The 23993-nt window shown below is 39.0% G+C and overlaps 1 protein-coding gene across 1 annotated transcript in view; it reads left to right on the forward strand.

Annotated features, from left to right (window-relative positions):
• The window catches only part of LOC136866509 (serine/threonine-protein phosphatase 2A regulatory subunit B'' subunit gamma), a 94532-nt gene extending 70909 nt beyond the window's left edge, over positions 1–23623 (forward strand). Inside the window, exons 8-10 of the mRNA XM_067143549.2 lie at positions 3321–3534; positions 15546–15673; positions 23429–23623. Coding sequence (XP_066999650.1) covers positions 3321–3534; positions 15546–15673; positions 23429–23540 — 454 coding nt within the window. The 3' untranslated portion in view covers positions 23541–23623. The remainder of the gene's footprint in view (positions 1–3320; positions 3535–15545; positions 15674–23428) is intronic.
• The last annotated feature ends 370 nt before the right edge of the window (positions 23624–23993 follow it).

Genomic DNA, 23993 nt, shown 5'->3' on the forward strand with positions numbered 1-23993 from the left:
GGTGTGTAAATTCCTCATAACTCTCGTAAGGAAGCATTCAGTTGATGCTTATTTGGACTGTCGCTCCATGCAGTCGCCAATTATTGTTGTTGTTGTGGTGATGGTGGTGGTGATGCCTTTCTTACACTTAACCAGTCTTAACCTACAACAATGTTAATAATAACTACTGATGACAGTAGCATGAAAACAATATTAACAATAATAACAGTAATAGTATTAATAAAAATAACTGCACGTAAAGAAACAAATATCATTTATATAATACACATTTACAATGTAGGCAGGAATTGATGAATGCTGTGTTTTTGATTTGACTTTTCCTTGATTACCATAGTTGTAATGTTTATTCAGAGCACCACCACTCATTCCGAAAGAGTTCATGGCATTAATTACATGACTTGAAGAATGCTTGTAAAACATGTTAATAATGTACAATAAAATTCAAACACATGCACAACAAATCTGTATATGCACTAATCTCAAATATATGCAAATATGCATATATGTGATTAAACTTAGTAAATCATTCAGTTTCGCCTTCAAACGCACATCCTTGTCGGTTTTGGAAGTCTGCATATCAGGAAACAAAACAGGTATCAGTATAGAAATCCATTGTCTACTCATCACCATAAAATGAGCCACCATAACATGAGTGCAGTCAAGAATATCCATCAGTCTGGAAAAGTACTCTCCTGTTTTATAACATTGAATTTAGGATCACTGTAAGGAAATTTAATCCATGCTGCAACTTAAGCCATGGTGAGGTACATAACCTTAACAAAACGTTTGGACATAGTTGTTTGATGAATGCAAAGTTTCCTATACCAAATTGAAATCCAGGGTGACCTACTGGTCTTCTTAATGCTTTTTAGTTGAATTATATTCTTAATAATGCTTCCTTTTGTTTCCAGTTTCTATGGCCCAAATGAATTCATTAAAAATATGTTATTGTCTTTTAAGGGGGAAGGGTATGATTAGCATAGGACGGTTGAAGATTCATTCCTGGTCTATCTCAGGTTGGTATTGTCACTTGAAAAATCATGTAGTTTTAGGAAAGACATCCAGCCTTAAACCAGAATGAGCCAGGTTGCTCCAGTGATTCCAGAAATACTGGGATAAATCGAGAAAATAATATGGACTTAAAAAATCTTAGAATTCACATGTTCTTGTGTCTCCCGTGGAAAGTTTTTCACAAAGTGTCACATTATTAATAAACTCAGCTCGTTATTTTTAATCTCTCACAGTTAAGATCAATCAATTGCTTACTTGATGTGCATGGAAAAGGCTACCTTTTGATTCCTTTACTCTCAATTACTTTTTCAGGGTAGGTCCTAATTCCCATAATATATCATTTCTAAGTTGATTTATCTTCTTCATTTCGAATCACCCATCTTTGGGGTACGTTAGATCAATCACTTCTTAGATGCTTGTGCTCTTTTCTTCTCCCAGTAGTTCTTCATTCTAACTGATTCTAACTGATCTCCTTCTTTCCTCCTCTGATATCTGAATCGGTTTTCTGGTGTTTTTCTTAACTTAGAACCTGTTAGTTTTGTCTTTGGTCACGGTTTTGGCTGTACCATTCTTTAACATGAGTTTGGTAATCTTAAGATCTCTCAGATCCTTTTTAACTTCCTTAAAGCTTTTTTTTTGTTTGTTTGTAAAAGAAGTCCAAGATCTGTCAGGATTCATTCGGAATATGTGTCCATATAAATCAATCCTCCTTTTCCTCATGGTATCCGAGAGTCTCTCCGACTTTACGTAGAGGGATTCGTTTCTATAAAAAACTTGTTTGTTATTTTGGAATTTGGGACCCATGATCTTCCTCAATATTTTCCTCTCATTGATTTCCATTTTCTCCATTTGCCCTTTCCTCCCATGACTAGTGTCTCTGTTGCATAGAGTGCTTCCGGCTTAATTACTGTGTTATAATGCCTTATTTTGGTGTTCCAAGAGAGGGCTTTCTTATTGTATGTGTTTTTGGTTTTCTAGAAAGCTAGTTCCATTTTGTTCTTTCTCACTTCCACTGCTTTCCCTTCAAGGTTGTTCCATTCAATCCATTCTCCTAGGTACTTGAAACTCTTCACCATCTCTATTTTTTGAGCTCCTACTTTAATTCCCTTAGGAGTGTCAAGTATATTCGTCATGATCTTCGTCTTTTAGAAAGAAATCTTAAGTCCTATCTTCCCCGCCTGCTCTTGTAATTCGGCGATTTGTTCTTTTGCTTCCTCCCATGTTTCTCCAAGCAGTGTCAAGTCGTCAGCAAATGCCAAACACTTAATCGTGATTCCTTTGTTTTGTATTCCAAATCTTATTCCCCCTCTCGTTCTTGCATTCCATTCCCTCGCAACTTTTTCAAGTGCACAGTTGAACAACTGAGGGGAGAAACCATCCCCTTGCTGGACCCCTGTTCTGACCTCAAAACATTCGGATAGTTCTCCCATGAATCTGACTTTAGAGAACGTATTCGTGAGCATCTCCTTGATAATGTTTAAAGTTTTCCCGTCCAAGCCAAACTCCTCAAAAATATTGAACAACGACTCTCTGTCTATGGAATCGTAAGCTTTTTGGAAGTCTACAAAAATCACTATATACGGTTTCACCCTCTGCTTCTGGTATGTTAAAATGTTTCTGAGGTTTAAGATCTGTTCAGGGCAAGATCTTCCTTTCCTAAAGCCTGCTTGATACTCCCCAAGTTGGTGATCCAACTAAGGTTCAGCTCTTTGCAGTAATGCTCTGGGCAATATCTTGTATGACATATCCACCAGTGAAATACCACTGGAAATTTCTATTCATTGCGGTACTTGAGTACGTTCATTATTCTGTTTGTAATATCTTTACAACTTGTAGTGGGTGTACCAACTGAGATGCTCACGACTAAAACAACGATTAGCCATACTCAATATAAAGTGAGTATATACTTAGCAATCTGAGAAGGTACTCTCTTTTTATTCAAACTGCAAATGAGAATCTAATCTCAGACTCCATGAGTATAATTATGCTCAGCATAAGAGTGCAACATCAGGAACTTTATGAAGTGGAGTATTTTCTTAGAAAAGTTCTTTATATAAAATACTCATGTTTATTCATACCACCCATTAATGTCCACTCTGGACAGTATATCCAAGAACACTATCTTGACAGTTTTGAGTAGTTGTCCAGATACTTCTGATCAGAAAGTGTATATACAGTATAATACGGTATATTACAGTTTAATCTCGAAGTATATTTTAATTTTTGTTTTTCAGTGAATAGCAGAAAAGGGGAGTAAAATAGCTATGAATTTTAAAATTCCTGATTATTTACCATATGTATATTATCAGGTATGGAACTGGAACGTTAACCAAGGTGTTCATGGAAAGAGTATTTCAAGAATGCCTGACATACGATGGGGAAATGGACTACAAGACATACTTGGATTTTGTGCTTGCGATGGAGAATCGTCAAGAACCCCAATCATTACATTATCTGTTTCGCATACTTGATGTGCATGGAAAAGGCTATCTTGATACCTTTACTCTCAATTACTTTTTCAGGGTAAGTCCTAATTCTCATAATATATCATTTCTGAGTTGATTTATCATTATACTACTGGAAATTTCTATTCATTGTGGTACTTACTCTGTTTGTATATAATATCTTTACAACTTTTAGTGGGTGTACCGAGTGAGGGGCTGCATGGTTTGGGTCACATAGCTGTCATTTTGCATTTGGGAGATAACGGGTTTGAGCCCCACTGCCGGCAGTCCTGAAGATGGTTTTCCGTGGTTTCCCATTTTCACACCAGGCAAGTGCTGAGGTTGTATCTTAATTAAGGCCATGGACACTTCCTTCCACTCCTAGCCCTTTCCTTTCTCTTTCTTCACCAAAAGACCTACATGTGCCGATGCAAGATATCAGACTGCAGACATCATTGTCACCACATTAGTATACTGACAGAATTTAAAAGGCAACATACAGAAGAGTGCAAGCTAGAGGAAGTAAAATGGAATATGTCCATGCAAGTAAAATGATCCAAACAAAATATTTCAGAATTCCACAATTAAGAGCAAATGTATGCTAGTGCTACAGACTTCAACAGGGCCATGTTAGTAGTACTTGAATAGTGTATTATCAAATTTCATTCCAATAATATGAACGCACTGCCATGCCACAAAGATAGGATCACCACACATTTGCACAGCTAAAAATGACTTTGATAAGGGTCACATAATGGGACTGTGTGAAGCATGTCGATTGTATTTTGTACATTTCTGTAAGACTAGGATGAAATGTTAAGAAACTGCATCAGTTTCTTCTGCTATGGCAGGATGGAGGTATATACATGAAGACCAGGTGCACACTTGCCTGACGGGGCAACAGCATATGAATACCAATGCATCACGCAGATCACACCACCACTGCAATTCATATTCAAACCATGGTTACATCGGGAATGTGTACCCAAACTATCGCCTCGCTGAATTTCAACACCATTATTTGGGGTCCTGTATTATTTCATTTCCGTTTTTGTATTTATTGTTTTGTTTTTTACATTGTGTAAGTACACACCAGATGTTTCCAGATATGATTTTATAGGACAGAGAAGATAGCAGTGTTAGGTCAGATTTACCAATTTTTAAATTCATCTACCATATGTTTGTTTCATCCTTGAACTAATCTTGAATGTGACAGCTGCATTGACAGTTCAATGTGGAGGAATGAAAGCTTTGTAGAAAAGATCACTGCATTGGAATCAGGCTTTTTCTTCAAATTGGGTTTAATTTTCAAATATTTGTTTTGTATACACATGAGTGGCTGAGCACCATCAAGTACCATCACCTACTACATTACACTTTCTCTTACTATCACGTCTTGGTTATAATCTCCATGTTTATTGTTTCGCTGTATCCATCTGTGACTTACGTGGCTTTGATTTGAATTAGGCTTTCGAAGAAGAAAGCTAAAAGGAGTTACTGAAGGCTCTCCTTTATCCCCTTGTCTGTTTAATCTAGCTATTGATAATACATTAAAAGAGCTTTATGAGCATGATGTTTCCATTATTCTCAGTTTTGCAGTAGTCGACGAATTACAAATACTCAAGGGCGCTCCTGCCCTGGGACAAGGGGGTCACCCTCCACCCCCATGAAAAGGCAGGGTATACCGTGGGTTTTATTCTACCGTAGAATACAAGTCGTCATTCATCTCCCAAAATGTTAAAAATACTACATACCCCCCCAGATCTAGCCCCCCCCCCCCCTGCAAACTGTCAGATGGGTGCCCATGCAAATACTGTATTTTTTAGCTTTTGCTGATGACATTGCCCTGATAGCAAAAGATGAATCCAGTATCAGCAACCATATGTTCCAACCAGAAAACTGTCTAGCATCAGTTGGCCTAAGAATCAATCCAGTTAAAAGAAGATTAATTTGTATTAGAAGTGGAATACTGTCTCCTGCTGAAATCCTCAATATAGATGGGTCCATTATATGTTCATTGACATCTAATGAAGAATGTATTAAATACCTTAGAGTTAATTTCATTGATGAGATTGTATTTGACAAGTCAACTGTAATTGCAGACTTAACGACAAACATTACAAAGTTATACATCTCTCCAATGCTGAAACCATATCAAAAGATATCTGTCATCAATTTGTATATATGGCCGAGTCTTATATACCATCTTCAATGCGCTCCAGTAACCAAAATCAAAAATAGCTTTCTGAAAGATGTTGATAAGCTGTTAAAAGGTGCAATCAAAGAAATTATTGGCCTCCCTCATGACTGTCCAGACGGAATGATCTATGCCCCAAAGCATATCCGGCCGAGCTCGATAGCTGCAGTCGCTTAAGTGCGGCCAGTATCCAGTAATCGGGAGATAGTGGGTTCGAACCCCACTGTTGGCAGCCCTGAAGATGGTTTTCCGTGGTTTCCCCATTTTCACACCAGGCAAATGCTGGGGCTGTACCTTAATTAAGGCCACGGCCGCTTCCTTCCCATTCCTAGGCCTCTCCTGTCCCATCATCGCCATAAGACATATCTGTGTCGGTGCGATGTAAAGCAAATAGCAAAAAAAAAAAAAAGAAAGCATATCCGAGGTTTAGGTGGGAAGCTCCAATACAAAACTTCATTATCTACAGCCGTCTTCTTCATGTTGGAGACCATCACCTTCACCTATCAGAGACTTACGGGCAGAAAGGAATTCATTATTGGAGAAGTGAGATATTGATGATACTAATAATCCATTGACTGATTGACGAATTTGTAAACTACTATGGTAACAAAGCTTCCACACTTGAACACTACACACTTAACTATTTCCGGTCTAACTGCGAGCATAGCTTGCGGTGGCCAAAATCATGTTCATGCTGCGCTGCGAGCGTAGCCTGTAGTAAGTAAGTAAGTAAGTAATTCGTCTTTATTCGTGGCGAAGTTAGGGCTCAAGGCCCTCTCTTACACTTAACCACAATATTTAAAATGAGTAACGTACATATAATATTTAAATAAACAGATCTTTTAAAATAATATGGTACTAATAGAAAATTTTGAGATTGTAATAAAAAAAAACTATTATAGAATGGACAACACTACAATCTAAGTGTACATGATGATAAATATAAAACTAACACTAGTGATAATAAGAGACGGAAACACAGAAGAAAAAAAACCTATAACTAGCAAATATATTTCTAATTTTTATGAATATATGCTCATTCACGCACTCATTCACACTACACACATCGAAAGTCAGCTAGAGGTATTCAGAAAGTGATTTCGGCAATCCGTCTTAAATCTCCTACGAGAACGCAAATCCCTAATGGTAGCAGGTAGGGTATTCCACAGCCTCGCGGCAGTGACTACAAAGGAGCGGTTGTAGGTCCTGGAGTGACTGAGAGATATTGTTAAACAGGAGCCAGATCGTGTATCGTGGTTATGATAGGAGGAGAGGTAATTAAATTTTGAAGAGAGATAATTCGGTACACCTGTGTTTAGAACTCCATGCAGAAGAGACAACATGTGGAGACTGCGACGCTCATGAACACAAAGCCATGACAACTCCCTGTAATAAGGTGAAATGTGAGAACCATATCGCAGCTTAAATATGAATCGAATACAGGTGTTTAAACTCCGTTCAAGCATCTTGTTACTGTCTTGAGATATGTCCGTAAGTACAGTGTCGCAGTAGTCTAGAATTGGTAAGATTAGGGATTTTACCAGTTTTATTTTAAGATTTTTTGGAAATATAGTAGAGTAGCGTTTGAGAGGAAAAAGGGATTTCTGCACTTTACGGCATGTATTTGTCACTTGTTCAGTCCAGTTGAGGGTCTCAGTCATTATAACGCCTAAGTTTCTCACTGACGTACAATAGGGCACGACAATGTTATTTAAAATAATTGGGGGTACATGTCTACTTTTTAACAAGTTGAGGTTTATTTTGGTACCAAATATAATAGCCTGAGTTTTGTTAGGATTTATTAACAAGCTGTTATTTTTTGCATAGTCATTCAGTCGTCGTAAGTCAAAATTTACTCTGTCAATGGCTGCATCTATGTCTTGTGGATATGAGTGATAATAAATCTGAAGATCATCTGCATAGATATGGTACTTGCTATATTTCAATGCGTCCCCTATGTCGTTCACACTAACAACAAATAGAAGTGGGCCCAAAACCGACCCCTGCGGGACACCTATTGATTTGTTGTGCCATCCTGAGTACATTGTTCCTACTGATACTCGTTGCCGACGGTCAGTGAGGTAAGAGCTAAAAAATTTAAGAGATGTCATATTAAAGTTGAGACTACGGAGTTTCAGCAATAGTAACCCAGGGCTAACTGTGTCAAAGGCGCTGCTTAGGTCTAGTAGTGTTGCTACAGTCACATATCGTTGGTCTATCGCTTGTCTGATGTCGTCCGTAACTCGCAGTAATGCTGTCGCGGTACTATGTCCTTTTTTAAAGCCGGATTGAAAAGGGTCAAGGAGGGAATTTTGGGTCAGGTATACAGTGATTTGTGCATGAATCAGACGTTCTAGTGCTTTTGCGAGGGGTGGCAGGATGGACACAGGGCGGTAATCTGATGGAGAATCCAAGGTATTGTTTTTCGGGATAGGCCTTATTAGTGCGTCTTTCCAAACGTTAGGGAATACTCCATTGGTCAGGCAGTAGTTGAATATGTGAGTCAGTATTGGTAGTACAGCCCCGATGATGTTTTTAATTAATTTTATAGAGATACCGTCATTACCTGTCGCATCGGAAGTGATAGAGTAGAGTACACGTTTAACATCATTTGCGCTAACGGTGTGGAAAGAGAACTGGTCGCACTCGGAAGAGCGTGCTAAGTTTGTGGGATTAGCTAGTAATGGAACTGGTCCGACTTTAGGCTGAGAAAAGTAATCATTTAAGGTATCTAGAGATATGGTGGGAATGTGCTCTTCTACGGCTTTGCCTATGCCCAGAGATCGTAACTTCTTCCAGGTTTGGTTTAAATTATTATTTCCAGCTAATTGTTGAAAGTAGCGGCATTTACTGTTTCTAATTAGCTGTTTAACTTTGTTTCTAAGTATCCTGTATTGCTCAAAGTCATATTTGTCACGTGTTCGTCTGAATTGTCTGTACCAACGGTCACGGCTGGCCATAACAGATCTTATCTCGGTCGTCAGCCAGGGAGAAGGGGGGGCGGGTAAATCTTACCTGCCTCTCCGGAGCATGTTTGTCATACAAGTTCAGCACTAATGAGTTGAATCTGTTGACTTTTGAGTCAATGTCATGAAAATTACGTATGTCATCCCACGGTAAGTTATATGCGTCATTACGTAGGTCATCTAATTCAATATGTTTTATGTCTCTTAAAATAACGTAGCGTGCTTTATACTTCGGTCCTCGGATAGAGTAACATAAGTACAATAAGTCGTGAGTTGAAATCCCAGGAGCAGGGATCTGTCCGTGCTTAACGACTTTCTGGGGTTGATTTGAAATTATAAGGTCAATTAAAGTGTGAGTCGAGTGGTCAGGGTAGTAGACATGATTCGTAGCTTTAAGTGGTAGGATTTCCATGTTCAGAGCGTGGAATATGTGACACAACTTATCCGATTCACTAGTTTGTTTTAACAAGTCAGTATTAAAATCCCCCATGACTATGACATCTTCGTAGACCGAGATAAGATCAGTTAAAGCTGCTTCGAATTCCCCCATTTGTCTAATATTAGGTGGCTTATATACAATTCCTTTCCTATTAATATTTTCTTATTACAGTCGAGTTCAACAAACATATACTCAGGTCGCAGGGGAAGGCTTGGGTCTGAGGTGCAGATAATCTTGCATTTTAAATCATTCCTGTAGTAAAAGGCTACTCCACCACCTCGTCTGTCAGTACGGTCATGTCGTAAGAGCGAGTATCCGTCGAGATTTACAGCACATGACGGCAAATCTCCACGTAACCAGCTTTCTGATATGCCAATACAATGCACCTTATTATTTTCGAAAATTGCCTGTAGTTCTTCTAGGTGAGCTGCAATGGATAGTGAATTTAGGTGACAACACGAGAGAGCTCTCGGGTGATTCATCAGCTGCCGCCTCAGAATGGATCCCGTTGCTTCAGAGTATGGGAGGGGTGAGGGTTGAGTTAAGAAGGGAGGCGAGGAATGCGGGTCATTGACACAAGGGATAGATTCGTCTACCAACATAACAGGAAAATTAATAGTAGGTACATGAAATAAGATGAGCTTACCTGAGAACAGCACTGAATACATCCACTGACTATTACATACACACACTCACTCACACACAAACGTAAACTACTGAAAACACACATAATAAAATTTAACAGTCCACTCGTTCATCCTACACAGCTAAGGCATTTAGTTGCGCAATCGTGCATATTTGAAACTTTGTGTTATCTTTCAAAACACATATTCTCCCGTCTTGAGTCCAACAGTTTCTTGGTCCCCAAAAGTCCCTAGCACGATTTAATATACTTTTTCTCACACTTGTGAGGGATTCTGTGATAAGAAGTCCACTCCCCTTCAGTGCACGCTTGGCTCGCCACACACGATCATGATCATGATAGCGCAGGAATTTAATTATAATCGGTAGTAAGGTTTGACAATTCACTAAAAATCGAGAATGGGCTCTGCACGCATTCTGGTAACTAAATCCTGTTTTTTTATGTATTAGTTACAGGAGTATTTAAGCAGATTGCAGTATTATCTGTCTAATGCCTGTTGCTCACGGTAAAATTTTCTGTAAAATTTATTGCACAGTAATTTAATTTTATAAAATTTATGTTGCTCACGGTCAAATTCAAGTTTTATAAAACCTTTGATAAAACTTTTCATAAAATAGGACATGTTCTATTCCGTAAAATTAATTTTACGAAAAGAACCAATTAGCGAAGCTGACATTACGATGATGCTGGCGCTATGTCATGAGAAGATTGTGAAGCTCGATTGTAAACAGACAGTTCTTTCTAAAATGGCAGGATCCGGGCGGACTAAGGATGCTGTTAGTGTTTTACTGAAGAATACCAGAAATATCCTTGTTTGTACGAAGTTAAATAGCCACTTTACCACAAGAGAAATGCAAGAAGAGAGGCAGAAAACACAATCGCTGAATTCCTATATGAATGCTGGTTTTCTAACCTCAACTCATTTTCGACCAGGGACAGCAATCCTCTACCTTCTTCTCTTCTTTTGATCTAATTCCGAGTTCAGCATTTCCTGGCATTTCTTTTCTTCCTTTTTACCACTGTACAACATATAATTGCAGCTAAATCAGGAAGTTTTGCTTTGTTGGAGAGCCATACTCTCAAACACATTGTCAGTTGAACAGCTGATTCTTGGTTTAAAAGTTTATCAATAGATGGCAGCACATGCACATCTTAATTCAGAAGTGAGTTCATAGATGGCCATTCTGATGCTTCCACGGATTTTATAAAATAATTTTACCATGAGCAACACAACTTGTTTTCACCAAATATTTATAAAATTATATGTACAACAAATTTTACAAAACATTTTACCGTGAGCAATAGGCTTAAGTCAGAGAATTTAAAACATTTTCGATGAATATGTACAGTAATGTTGTCACCAATGCACTCTAATGCCTGTTGCTCACGGTAAAATTTTCTGTAAAATTTATTGTACAATAATTTAATTTAATAAAATTTCTGTTGCTCACGGTCAAATTCAAGTTTTATAAAACATTTGATAAAACTTTTCATAAAATAGGACATGTTCTATCACGTAAAATTAATTTTACGAAACGAACCAATTAGCGAAGCTGACATCACGATGATGCTGGCGCTACATTGTGAGAAGATTGTGAAGCTCGACTGTAAACAAACACTTCTTTCTAAAATGGCAGGATCCGAGTGGACTGAGGAAGCTGTTAGTGTTTTACTGAACGAATACCAGAAATATCCTTGTTTGTACGAAGTTCAAACGCCACTTTACCACAACAGAAATGCAAGAAAAGAGGCAGAAAACACAATCGCCAAATTCCTATATGAATACTGGTCTTCTAACCTCAACTAATTTTTGACCAAGGACAGCAATCCTCTACCTTCTTCTCTTTTTTTGATCCAATCCCGAGTCCTGCATTTCCTGGCATTTCTTTTCTTCCTTTTTACCACTGTACAACATATAATTGCAGCTAAAGCATCAAGTTTTGCTCTTTGTTTGTTGGAGCCATACTCTCAAACACACTGTAAGTTGAACAGCTGATTCTTGGTTTAAAATTTGTCAATAGATGGCAGCATATACACATCTAAATTAAGAAGTGAGTTCATAGATGGCCATCCTGATGCTTCCACGGATTTTATAAAATAATTTTACCGTGAGCAACACAACTTGTTTTCACCATTTTTTTATAAAATTAATTGTACAACAAATTTTACGGATATTTTACCGTGAGCAATAGGCATAAGACATGGTTTCTCATGGCAAACAATTGCTTGATGTAAGTGATATTTTATGTGACAATAATGGTTTGGAGGGTGATGTTAGCGAAGATGCTCAGAGTGAAGGTGATATTGAAGGTATGTAATTATAATTTTATGCACAAATGGGCCAAGAAAGAGACAACATATTATTGCCCTTTGTGTTATGTAGGACTTAGCATGCCAGATCGATTTGAAATTTACCACACAAAGGCAAATTCTGTTTAGAAGATTGTATTTTCTCTTAAACAGCAGAAGTCTTTGGTGGTGAATGAAACAATAATTTTACATTTGAGTACAACTTTCGACAAAATTTATCAATATAAATAAATATAAATATAAATCATTGTTATTACTTTTATTATTGAACAATTATTATTTTTATATCATTTTCATTATTGTTCTCATTTTGTAATTGCATTGTACATTTTACATTATCAAAATAGGGTAAATATATCAGTATTTCAGAAAACTGTACTTACTTAGTAATCTGTGAGACTTTTTTTTCATTCATAAAACATGGTATAATATATAAACAATTTTAAAATTTCAAGTGGTAGTTGATGTGAAACAAACAACATTATTCAAAACTACACTGGTGGAAAATATATCCAAACACCATGAAATAAGGAATGTAGAATACGGAAATTTTGCCATATATTTGTCGAAGTAACATATTTCATTGATTAAAGGTACAAGATTACAGGTTAATATCCACGCCATAAAAGTCATCACAAATGTGCCATGCTGCTCCATTAATAACCAGTGTAATCACCTGACTGTTGAATGCAGGCATGCAAACGTGCAGGCATTGTGTCGTACAAGTGCCAGATGTCAGCTTGTGGAATGGAGTACCATGCCCATTGCACTTGGTCAGTCAATACAGGGACGGTTAGTGCTTGTGGATGATGCTGGAGTTGTCGTCCAATGATGTCCCATACATGCTTGATTGGGGACAGATCGGGGGAGCGAGCAGGCTAAGGCAACATGTCGACACTCTGTAGAGCACGTTGGGTTACAACAGCAGCATGGGGGCATGCATTATCCTGTTGGAAAACACCTCCGGGAATGCTATTCATGACTGGCAGCACAACAGTCGAATCACCAGACGGACGTGCACATCTTCAGTCAGGGTGCATGGGATAACCATGAGAGTGCTACTGCTATTATAGGAAATTGCTCCCCAGACCAGAAGTCCCAGTGTAGGTCCAGTGTGTCAACGCTGCAGACAGGTGGAATGCAAGCGCTCACCTGATCTCCTTCTAACCAATGCACGGCCATCGCTGGCATCAAGGCAGAACTAGCTTTGATTGGAAAACACAACGGACCTCCCCTCCATCCTCCAATTAGCTCTCGACACCACTGAAGTCGCAGATGGCGGTGGTTTGAGGTAAGTGAAATGCATGTTGCAGGTCGTCTGGCTCGTAGCTGTCCTTCAAGTAACTGATTTTGAACAGTTTGCTGCATCACTGTGGTGCCAACTGCCGCTCAGTTTGCTGCTGCATTCGCAGTCTGCTGCGCCACAGCCATAAGCCGAATATGCTGGTACTCCTCTCGGTGGTACCGTGGGGACATCCGGAGGCTGGTCTTCTTGCGAGCATAGTTTCTGTAACCACTGCTGCCAGCACGCATGCACTGTGGGGACATTCCTGCCGAGTTGTTCTGCAAAAGTGCGGAAGGAAAATCCACCTTCACGTAGCCCTGTTATACGACCTCGTTCAACCGCAGTCAACTGTTGATACTTGCCTCTTCGTCATCATAAAGGCATTCTGACCCACTCACTGTCATTTCATCCAATCGCATGGGTAACAAACGCTCTCGCACAGTGCAACCCGTATTTAAAGCAAACCTGATGTGCAACGTCATGGGGTCGCTACTAGTGCCACGCTAATGCAATTTGCGGGAAATTTGAATCATCATCTTTCAGATGTTTAAACACGCCTACCAACATTTGTTAATCTAGCATAACCCTTTCTTGGTGTTCAGATTTTTTTTCGCCAGTGTAGATGCTCAGACAAGCACAAAGAGAAAAGGATCGTGCAAATATATCCCACAGGTACAGAGGCATGATTTTTCTTATTATGGAAGTTTATGCCAACCACCCCAAGGCAATCTTCTGGATAAGTAACTGAAAGGACCGTCAAACTCCAAATGGATAAATGCCCTCAAAATGTCGTGCAACATTTCGGCGGTTCGAGCAGTTCCTGGTAGATGTCCTGGCACAATCCATTGCCATCATCCAGACTGTGGTGAGAATGAAACCTTGGTCATGTGTTAAGATTCTGTCTCAAAGGAGAATTGCTAAGGAACATCCATCATCACAGAGTGAGAGCAATCTTAGAATCTGTACTGAGACATTTAAAGTAGAGAGTTTATGAAGAAATACACTATATCTCTTCCACAGGGTCCAGCAAAAGAGCAGATATTGTTGCCATCCACCAGCAGACTCAGACAGCTGTTATTCTTGATCCAAACATCCGCTCTGAAAGAGAGTTGCCCCAGGTTAAGGAAGTTGACCAGGAGAAGAAGAATATTTAAGAACCATGCATCTCATATCTGAGTGAGAGACAAAACATTCACCCAGAAAACTGGTCTGTAATGGGTCTGCTATTCGGAAGCAAAGGCACACTTTTAATACTGAAGTTATGGTAACTCCATGAGCCTATGATATTAATTTGTTATGGACAGCAGTAGAAGACACCGTTCACACTCATGAACAGCACATATTACATCTGAATTATACATTTTAATTGGAGCACTACTCACACACCTCTTCACACTGCCATGTCACACTATATGCAGTGTGACATATGGCAAAGTTTTTACTGATGATGGATTTTGTGTGTCCAAGAGTTATGGTACAAGTTATGATTCCAGAATGTAATCAACCATGAGTTCAAACTGGAAAACCAAATGATATACAGTAAATTTGATATCCCAGATGTCACTTCGGCCCTCGATTTCTTGAGGCAATACGGGTCTCAGTTTGGAATAAAAGAATTTCAGGATGCTGAAGGTACTATTGAGTTCTTGAAGATAGTTAATAAATGGTTCACCATCCTCAACGTGAAGAACACTTTGCAGCATATTCGCTCTCGGAATAAAGACGCAATGCAATTCTTCTCACTTGATGATGAAAGACTGGAATGGCTGAAGAACGACTTCATCTCCTATCTGGAAGTCTGGGAGAAAGCATCAGCAAGTCCTTTGGAATTCATAAGTAAAGAAACCTATCAAGCAGCTTGTCTGACAACAAAATCTGCCATGGCTTCCATTTTGTGCTAACAAGAAAATTTTCTTCTGATGAAGTAGAAAGCTTATTTAGTTGCATCCGACAATTTGGCGGCAGCATGGTACAAGTTATGATTCCAGAATGTAATCAACCATGAGTTCAAACTGGAAAACCAAACGATATACTGTGAATTTGATATCCCTGATCATCAGAGGAATACAGTCAAATAAAAGCATATAAAAGGTGGTAAGATATGTTAGTGTTTATTTGCATTAAAATACACTTGGTCATTAATCTATGTTCTTTTGCAGTACCTTGACAACATCATTTAACAAACCAACCATGCATAATAACTAAATTATTTTTGTTCTGATTTTTGGCTTTTTATTTATTTATTAATAGTCCATTCAAGAGCAGATGACTATGCATGGCCAGGAGCCTGTCTCATTTGAAGATGTAAAGGATGAAATATTTGACATGGTGAAACCAACCGATCCGACCAGGATTACGCTACAAGACCTCATTAATTGGTAAGTAATTTATTCAAAATTAAATTGTTGCTTGGTTAGAGAGACATGCTATTTGGAAAGCGATGAATTCATATGCCACAAATTATTAATAAGTTGCTGTGAATTATTGTGATATCGGTTGATGAAAGTATCCTGTATTCAGAAATAAGGTAGCCTTTTCCTACAGGGAATAATGGAAAAGCGTTAGAGAAAACCATACATAGTGTACATTGATAATTGACTAAACATGGATTATCAGTATTGCAGGTTTCCAGTCTCATCCTGTTTTAGTAAGTTTCTTCAGAAAGATGAGTTCAGTGAAAATAGTGTATAAGATTGATTTACTAGTAACATAATTAATTTTATTGGTCGATATTTGTGCATCTAGCATTCATTCTGAAGTATTTCATCTTTCTCTACAAATATATGTAAGTGTTGTCCAATGACGAGTTTGTGAAGCATTTTGTGGTTTTTAGGAAGTACTCTGTACACAGAGTTGCATAGTTTTATAGAAACTTCGTAGTATTTCAGGAAGTTTTCATAATTCAATTGTTACCACTCAAGAGATGTATTTTATTTGTAATCTCTCTGTGTTATTCAACTGGTAAAACATTCAGATCATAATTGCTTTACATTTTTAAATCTTGTGTGGCAAGAGAGAGTTATTTTATGGACCTCTCACACACAATTTACCTAACTATTCCCTTTGCCGTACATATAATAATCCAATCTCTTTATTGTTCACGCTGAATTTAAAATATAGGAGTTAATAATTATATCTCTTGGAACAACCAGCAATATAGCAAAATACTTTTCTATTGTAATCTAAGACTGTAACATCACAACCAAACATGTTAACTTGTGCTTTATGATGGAACTGGGAAAGTGCAGCACATAACAGTCTGAAATTCAAATCCCAGTAATGACAGCAGCTATCCTAAGTACATTTTTTCTTATTTCAAATCTTAAGATTCCTACCCCAATGCATCCCCGCAGTCTGGGGGTAGTATGCCTGCCTTTCACCCGGAGGCCCCGGGCTCGATTCCGACCAGGTCAGGGATTTTTGCCCGCATTGCTTCGAGGTCATTTCACCCTATGTGATTGAGGAGCTATCTGATGGTGAGATTTCAACCCTGGTCTAGAAAATCAAGTCTCTGAGACGGTTTGTTATACTGACATGTGTCATCTTGTAATCCGCACGCCTTTCAGCTGAGCAGCAGTCGCTTGGGAGGCTAAGGCCCATCAGGGCAGTAGCGCTATGGGGTGGGTTTGTTTGTTTGTTTGTTTGTTTGTTTTTTCCCTATCTCAATGCCCTTTGCAGAAAAGTTTCATAATACACACTATTGCTGACTCAGCAACAAATATGGTTATGAATCACGGTGCACATAAGTATAAAAGACTGGTAAGTGGCATTCGTAAAAATTTGATGGTTCTCATACATTTTAAGGTAGAGGAATCATTTGACAATTTTTGAAAAAAAGCGGTATTAAATACTTTCCTTTATATCTAGCCCTTCTTCTTCTTCTTCTTCTCCTCCTTCTTCTTTTGAATGGGCCTATTTGGAACCACGCTTGTACACCCGTTGGGCTTTGACCATTGGTAGTATTGTCACATCTTTTCCTGGTGTAGCTTCTTTCTTTCCTCTGTACAGGTGATACCTTTCTTTTTCAGAGCATTTTCCTGAAAACCACATCTGTCTCACAGCCTTTCTGTTTCGTAAGTCTGTCAGCCCCAGTTTTCTTATGTCCTTCTCATTTTCCGCCTGCGAGGTGCTACTGACTTCCATGTTTTGCCAGAAATTGAACAGGGTGTTAGAAGACAGTCTTGCCACATGACAGTAGAAAGCTACCCTCCTTTCCCTGGCAAAGTCAGATAGCCTTTATCTGGGAGTATGGCTCCGAATTGTGACATGTCCAGTATTCCTCATTTTCTAGTACTGGGCCTAGGGTTTCTCTGAGAATTCTTCTTTCCCCGACTTCCAGTTTTTCTATCTTCCCTTTTCTGTTTAGTACCGGACACACTATGGTGTAGGTTGGCAGTGAGGGAACCCTGCTTCTAGAGCTAATGATATGAGTGCAGGAAAAGCTGAGAGCAGCTGGCTTCTAATAGTTTGTGCTGTGAAGACTAGATGGCAGTGCGCAGGGTCAAGGCACACACAAAGCCACAGCAATGTACCTGGCTGAGTATATTATGTTTTCACAATATAATCACACAGGTCGTTCGTCGTTCATTGTTTATGCTGTATTCTTAAACAAGTTTTTATGCTGTCCTACAGTATTTCAAAGGAGTATTTAGTTATCACATGTCAAAATAAATAATTTTATTTCGTACGCAAATCCTTATGAATGAATGAAAACCTACAACCTCTTTTCCAGTCTCTGACCGGATCAGGGATAGAATGAAATAAGCCCCCATCTTGTGGCGAGAATGGGAATTGTACCGGCTGCCGAGGCCTGTCGCACTCCTCTGGGGCAATGATTAATGACTGATAGATAAAATGAAATGATAGTGGAGAGTGTTGCTGGAATGAAAGATGACAGGGAAAACCGGAGTACCCGGAAAAAAACCTAGCCTGCTCCTGCTTTGTCCAGCACAAATCTCACATGGAGTGACCGGGATTTGAACCACAGAACCCAGTGGTGAGAGGCCGACGCATTGCTGCCTGAGCCACGGAGGCTCTTCCTACACATATCCTAATGATGAATATAAAATAATATAATTAACATATTTACTATTCACATGGCATTAATATACAAAATAACGTATTTCATTTCTTCACTATAATCTAATGCACTGAATGGATTGAGGTCTTAGACACAATAAAACTGTTAAAAGTTGAAATCTATTTAGATTTGCACACCCTCTTCACTAGTTGTAACTGAAAGCCATGCAAGCAGCTGCTAGGCTGCACCCTCCATCAGAGTGCATATTCTGCTCCTTTACCTGCCTCATCTAGTGCTGCTCATTGAACTGAATTGTGTCCGCCTTGCTCTATGACATACAGGGCTTCAGGGCAGATGATTGACTGTGTGTAGTGTTTTAGCTACAGATTACTTCAGAGGCATCGCTTGTTGTAGGTGTTTTGAGTCAGTCAATAGACCAGTTCCAGCTTGTTAACTCTGACGGAGAAGGCTGCTTTCTTTGACTAGTTGGGTTCAATCCAGTTGCTGAGGTACTTAATTTCTCCATTTACTTTAATTTAGCCTGTTCTAGTGATACCTCTATCTTAGCATCTTTGATGTTAGTAGTACTTAGGTATCTCTAGTCACACTGGAAGTCCCACTTTGGCTGCCTTTCTTCTGAGACAAGTCATTTAAGGATAGATAGGAGGAACAAGAAAAGGAACACAAAATAGGATGAAGTGTTCCTTTTGTTGTTCCTCCTATTTATCCTTAAATTACTTGATTTGACACTTGTTTGTTCTTTTCCAATACTTTCTTCTAGGACAGTTTGACCTGCATTGCTGCTGTTTCTGGAGATTCGCAATCAGTGCCATGTCATACTGCTAGGATTTAAATATTTCAAGAGTGCTTGCATGCAACGCATTCCCACAAGTGTGTAGCACAACGAGCAAGCTCCCCGCTTTATAAGCTCATGGCTCATGGATCGAATCTCACCTCCATAGTGTTTTTGTTCATTGCTATAATCAGTTTAAGTTATTTGCATTATAAACTCATTAAAGAAATGCACTGTAATATATAATTAACAATATTGTTTGACTGATGTGTGTATTGCCGTCTGCTTCTCTATGTGAAAGTGGATATTATGTATTGAATATATGCAGTATGTATGAACATTGATTGTTACAAGAACTATGTTGGTACAGTTGTAACTAAATGATTATGTGTTTGGTATCTAAATGGAATACCCACCATTTGAGCTGTTGTATGTTTGGGTAAAGGATTGTGATAAAAACATTCACAAAATCTTTTTCACAAGCCTTCCTATATATATTTGTTGTCTGTTATTTGTAGTGCAGTATATTATTGCATAAGGTGTTTACAACCATAATCCAGGGTGTTACTGATCATAAAAGCAGCAACAAACAAAAACACCATGAAAAGCAAGTGTTCAATCCATGAACCTTGAGCTTGTCAAGTGGAGAGCTTACTCGCGCTGTGCATTCATTGTAGGAATCTGTCACACACTGGTCTTGTGAAGCACTTTCAAAATTTTCAAATTCCATTTTCTCTTAATTGTGTGGGAGTTGTGCTTTGTAATTTGAGCTGGTGCAAGTTCTTGCTATGTCCTCCATGTATACTGAAAAAGGATTAAATTGGTAATGATACATTGGCAAGGTCTCGTCGTAAGATAAATTCTACGCCGCTTGTTGCAGTTAGCAATTGATTCAAAATGGCATCCTGAACTTTCTCACATTATATTGGGAGTGGTAGGAGGAAGCACCATCTTGTCCTGTATATTGTTTCTCGTAATTTTTTTTTTTTCTTTCAGAAAAATGTAATGTTTATGGACATGAAAGCTTGTCTTCATTCTCTACTAGATGTTTAATTCCAACAGGCTGCTCATGTAAATCACTTATCACTTTATTTACAGGAGGAACAGACTTCCTGGTGTTTACTTCTTTCAACACTTACATAATTGTGAATCCCATCTTCAGTTTTTAGTATAAAATCATGATTCATAATTACACAGTTCAAAAAGTTTAGGGTAACATGTTTTTGAACGTATGCCATGCTCCACAAAACAATACATCACACCCAGGTATATTACGAACTAAACCTTTATTCTTTACTGTTAAAGTACCACAAAAGAACATCGATGGATTCGCACAACACAAACGGAAATGTCCAAATAGGGGTGAAAACAAAGTCCTCCAGGGTGGATTTTTATCACAGTTCGAGGGCTTCAGTGTGGTGTATGTCCTCCACGAACATTTATCACAGCTTGCCACCTACGTGACATGCTCTGTATAAGTAGGTGGAGGTCACGTTGTGACATCCGGTCCCATTCTTCAATGGAACCGCACGCCTACGAACACTTCTGTCAAGCCTATCCCACACATGCTCGATGGGATTAAGGTTGGGACTAACTGCTGGCCATTCCATCTCTTGAATGTCCAGTTCTCACAAGACAGTTCTGGTGATGTGCGCTATGTGAGCCCTGGCATTGTTGTGCATGAGTATGAATTCAAGGCCAGCACCGTATGCAGCACCCAACACATGCTGTAGCAGTATCTGCTCGATGTACCCTGCAGTGGTAAGATATATTTTATAAAGCAAACCCTGTTGCCATTTTATGAGGGTTGGAGCATAACCTTTTATATTTTTCTTTCTATTTTTGCTTGAATGTGGGGTCTTCCTGGCAAATGGAAATATACAGATGGAAGTGGAGAGTGTAAGGTGCTGAGGAATGTCTGAATAATGCCGAATAGGTTTACCAGGTGTAGGCTATAAAGTGAGGAAACTATCAGCCATGAAGGACCAGGGGCTCTCAACTTGGGAGGTGTGGGTTAGCAACTACGGTTCTCCTAGCTGACTCTGGCATCACTTCCACTTACTTTTATCAGACTCCTCACTTTCATCTTTCCTATCCAACCTCCCGTGGCTAACTCTTGTTGTCTTCCGACTCTGACGATATTAGGTTTACAAGGCCTAGCGAGTTGTTCATTTTCACGCCCTTCGTGGCCTTCCCTTTCTTTTCCCGATAGCTTCATTTATTGAAGGATTGAACCTCTTCCTTTTTACTCTCTCATTTGTGTTAATAGAGAATGATTGCACAGCTGTACTTCCTTTTAAACCAATAATCACCACCACCACTACCACCACCGCTGTCAATCTTGAAGTCCTTGTGCCACATAACATTTATTCTCGGAGATTACAGTAACCTTTATGACAATAAATAACAATATGTTCCCAGTGTCCTCTCAAGTCCCAAACCATCTCGCACACAATGGTACTTCCACTTTGGGGATGAGGTCAAAATCGCACAGAGACAGGTCTGGTGAGTAAGATGGGTGTTCCAGTACCTCCCATCCCCCAGCGCTGAAGTTGCCTCCGTACAGCCTCTGCTGCATGCAGTCTGGTGTTGTCATGGAGGATGGCATTGTTTCCACTTGTAACTCAAGTAGTGCCCATTTTATGTCCATGTACTGGGTAATTAATACACGTAACACATCAGTCTGGACACCAACAGGTCTTCCGGAGCATTTCACGTTGCTGCACGTTTCACTTCCTTGCTGAAATGCTCTTGCCCATCACGAAACAGATCAGTACAGAAGGACTACGTCCATTCTACATGGAGCCTGACTCACTACTGCAGTTCCGTTGCCCTGTGCATGGTACCTGTCCAATGCACCGCCATCTCGTGCTATGTCCATGTACAAAGCGAGTGTCATGCTTTCCAGGACATATGATCATTGTATGGTAGCACTATGCAAATGCGAGGAAAAAATAGTTGCCATGACTTATGCCCCAACCCTTGTATTTTCCATGGCTTTAATTTTTAGCCATGCCGGCCCTGTGGTGTAGGGGTAGGTAGCGTGCTTGTCTCTTACCCGGAGGCCCCGGGTTCTATTCCCGGCCAGGTCATGGATTTTTACCTGGACCTGAGGGCTGGTTCGAGGTCTACTCAGCCTACGTGATTAGAATTGAGGAGCTATCTGATGGTGAGATAGCGGCCCTGGTCTAGAAAGCCAAGAATAACGGCCGAGAGGATTCGTCGTGCTGACCACACAACACCTCGTAATCTGCAGGCCTTCGGGCTGAGCAGCGGCCGCTTGGCAGGCCAAGGCTCTTCAAGGGCTGTAGTGCCATGGGGTTTGGTTTGGTTTGGTTTTTTTAATTTTTAGCCATGTTAAATATGTCTTACATAAGAGAGAAGTACAATAGAGAGAATGATGGAGGTATTAATTCAGGGCATTATTAAAGTTTTGCTTGAAAGAAATTATTAGCAGGATAGAATGAGAAAGGAATATGTACACTGTGAGATATTCCAGTATCCTTCCTCTCAATTGACAGTTTGCCCCCTGTTTTACTCCCCTTCAACTTTTGCAACCAAATGTCACCCCCTCTCTATTACAGTTTGATAGTCAAAGTTTAAAAAGTTTAAAATATTGATACAACAGTTTTTAAGCCATTTCTTTCCAGTTTTGACTCATTGAATTTATAACTGTTAGTTTCTTCAGTCTGATGCAACTAATTTATAAATAAATACATTTAGAAACTACCTGAAAGAAAAAACAGAAGATAACATATAACCGAATTATACCTGGAAAAGTAACTATTTTCTTTTTCAAGTCTGCGTGAGATAGTGGGTTCGAACCAAACTATCGGCACCCCTGAAGATGGTTTTTTGTGATTTTCCATTTTCACAACAAGCTTCCTTCCCACTCCTAGCCCTTTCTTATCACATTGTCACCATTAGACTTGTCTGTGTTGGTACAACATGAAACAAATTGTTTTAAAAAAAAATTGGGTATAATTCAGTTATCATTATGTTTTCTTTTTCAGGTAGTTTCTAAATTTATTTATTCATAAATTAGTTTTGACAGACTGAAGAACCTAACAGTTATTTCAAAAAAGAAAAAAACAGTATTTAACAAAAGAAAGTTTAGTTCCAAATATGTAAAGAGAGAATGTCTAGTTTGCAAGAATCTATCAAAATGATAAATCAAGATAGTTTGTACCTCATGAATCTTTATTACATAACACAGAGCTTTTGTCTGAAGAAAAACTAATGTTTCATTGTAGTACTCTTAAGTCTCTATGTGTAAGCAATGCATTTGATAAAATACAAAATTGTCTTTTAATTTTCCAGTGGCCAGGGAGACACAATGGTGAGCATCCTAATTGATCTCAATGGCTTCTGGACCTATGAGAACCGTGAGGCCATGACATCAGATTCCAGTGATGGTGCAGCAGAAGTCTAACTGGTTCTGTTACATCAAAATATTTGTATCCAGTTTTTTACATTACAGTTCCAATAAAGTTGTTGTACCCATTTTTATATGAAGCTTATCTTGTGTTATTGGTAGTTAGTCACTTTTTCCCTTTGCCTTTCAATAAGAATTATCAGGCCTGTGTCATGGTCTGGCTCCTTGGCTGAACGGCCAATGTAGTGAGTGGCCTTTGGTTCACAGGAAGGACCCCATGCTCGATTTCCAGCTGGGTTGGGATTTTAACTGTGTATGTTTAATTCTTCTGGCTTAGGGACTGGGTATATATGTTCATCTTAACACACTTCTCATCAGTACACAACATACTATATCAGTCAGTCACTCCTGATCTGCATTTAAGACTGTTTCCCAGGTGACAGATTCCCTATATCAATTGTTTACATAATCTCGGCTGCTTATATCAGTATGGGACAATAGTACTGTCAC

Source organism: Anabrus simplex, chromosome 1 (assembly GCF_040414725.1).
Source record: "Anabrus simplex isolate iqAnaSimp1 chromosome 1, ASM4041472v1, whole genome shotgun sequence".
NCBI classification, from domain to species: Eukaryota; Metazoa; Arthropoda; class Insecta; order Orthoptera; family Tettigoniidae; genus Anabrus; species Anabrus simplex.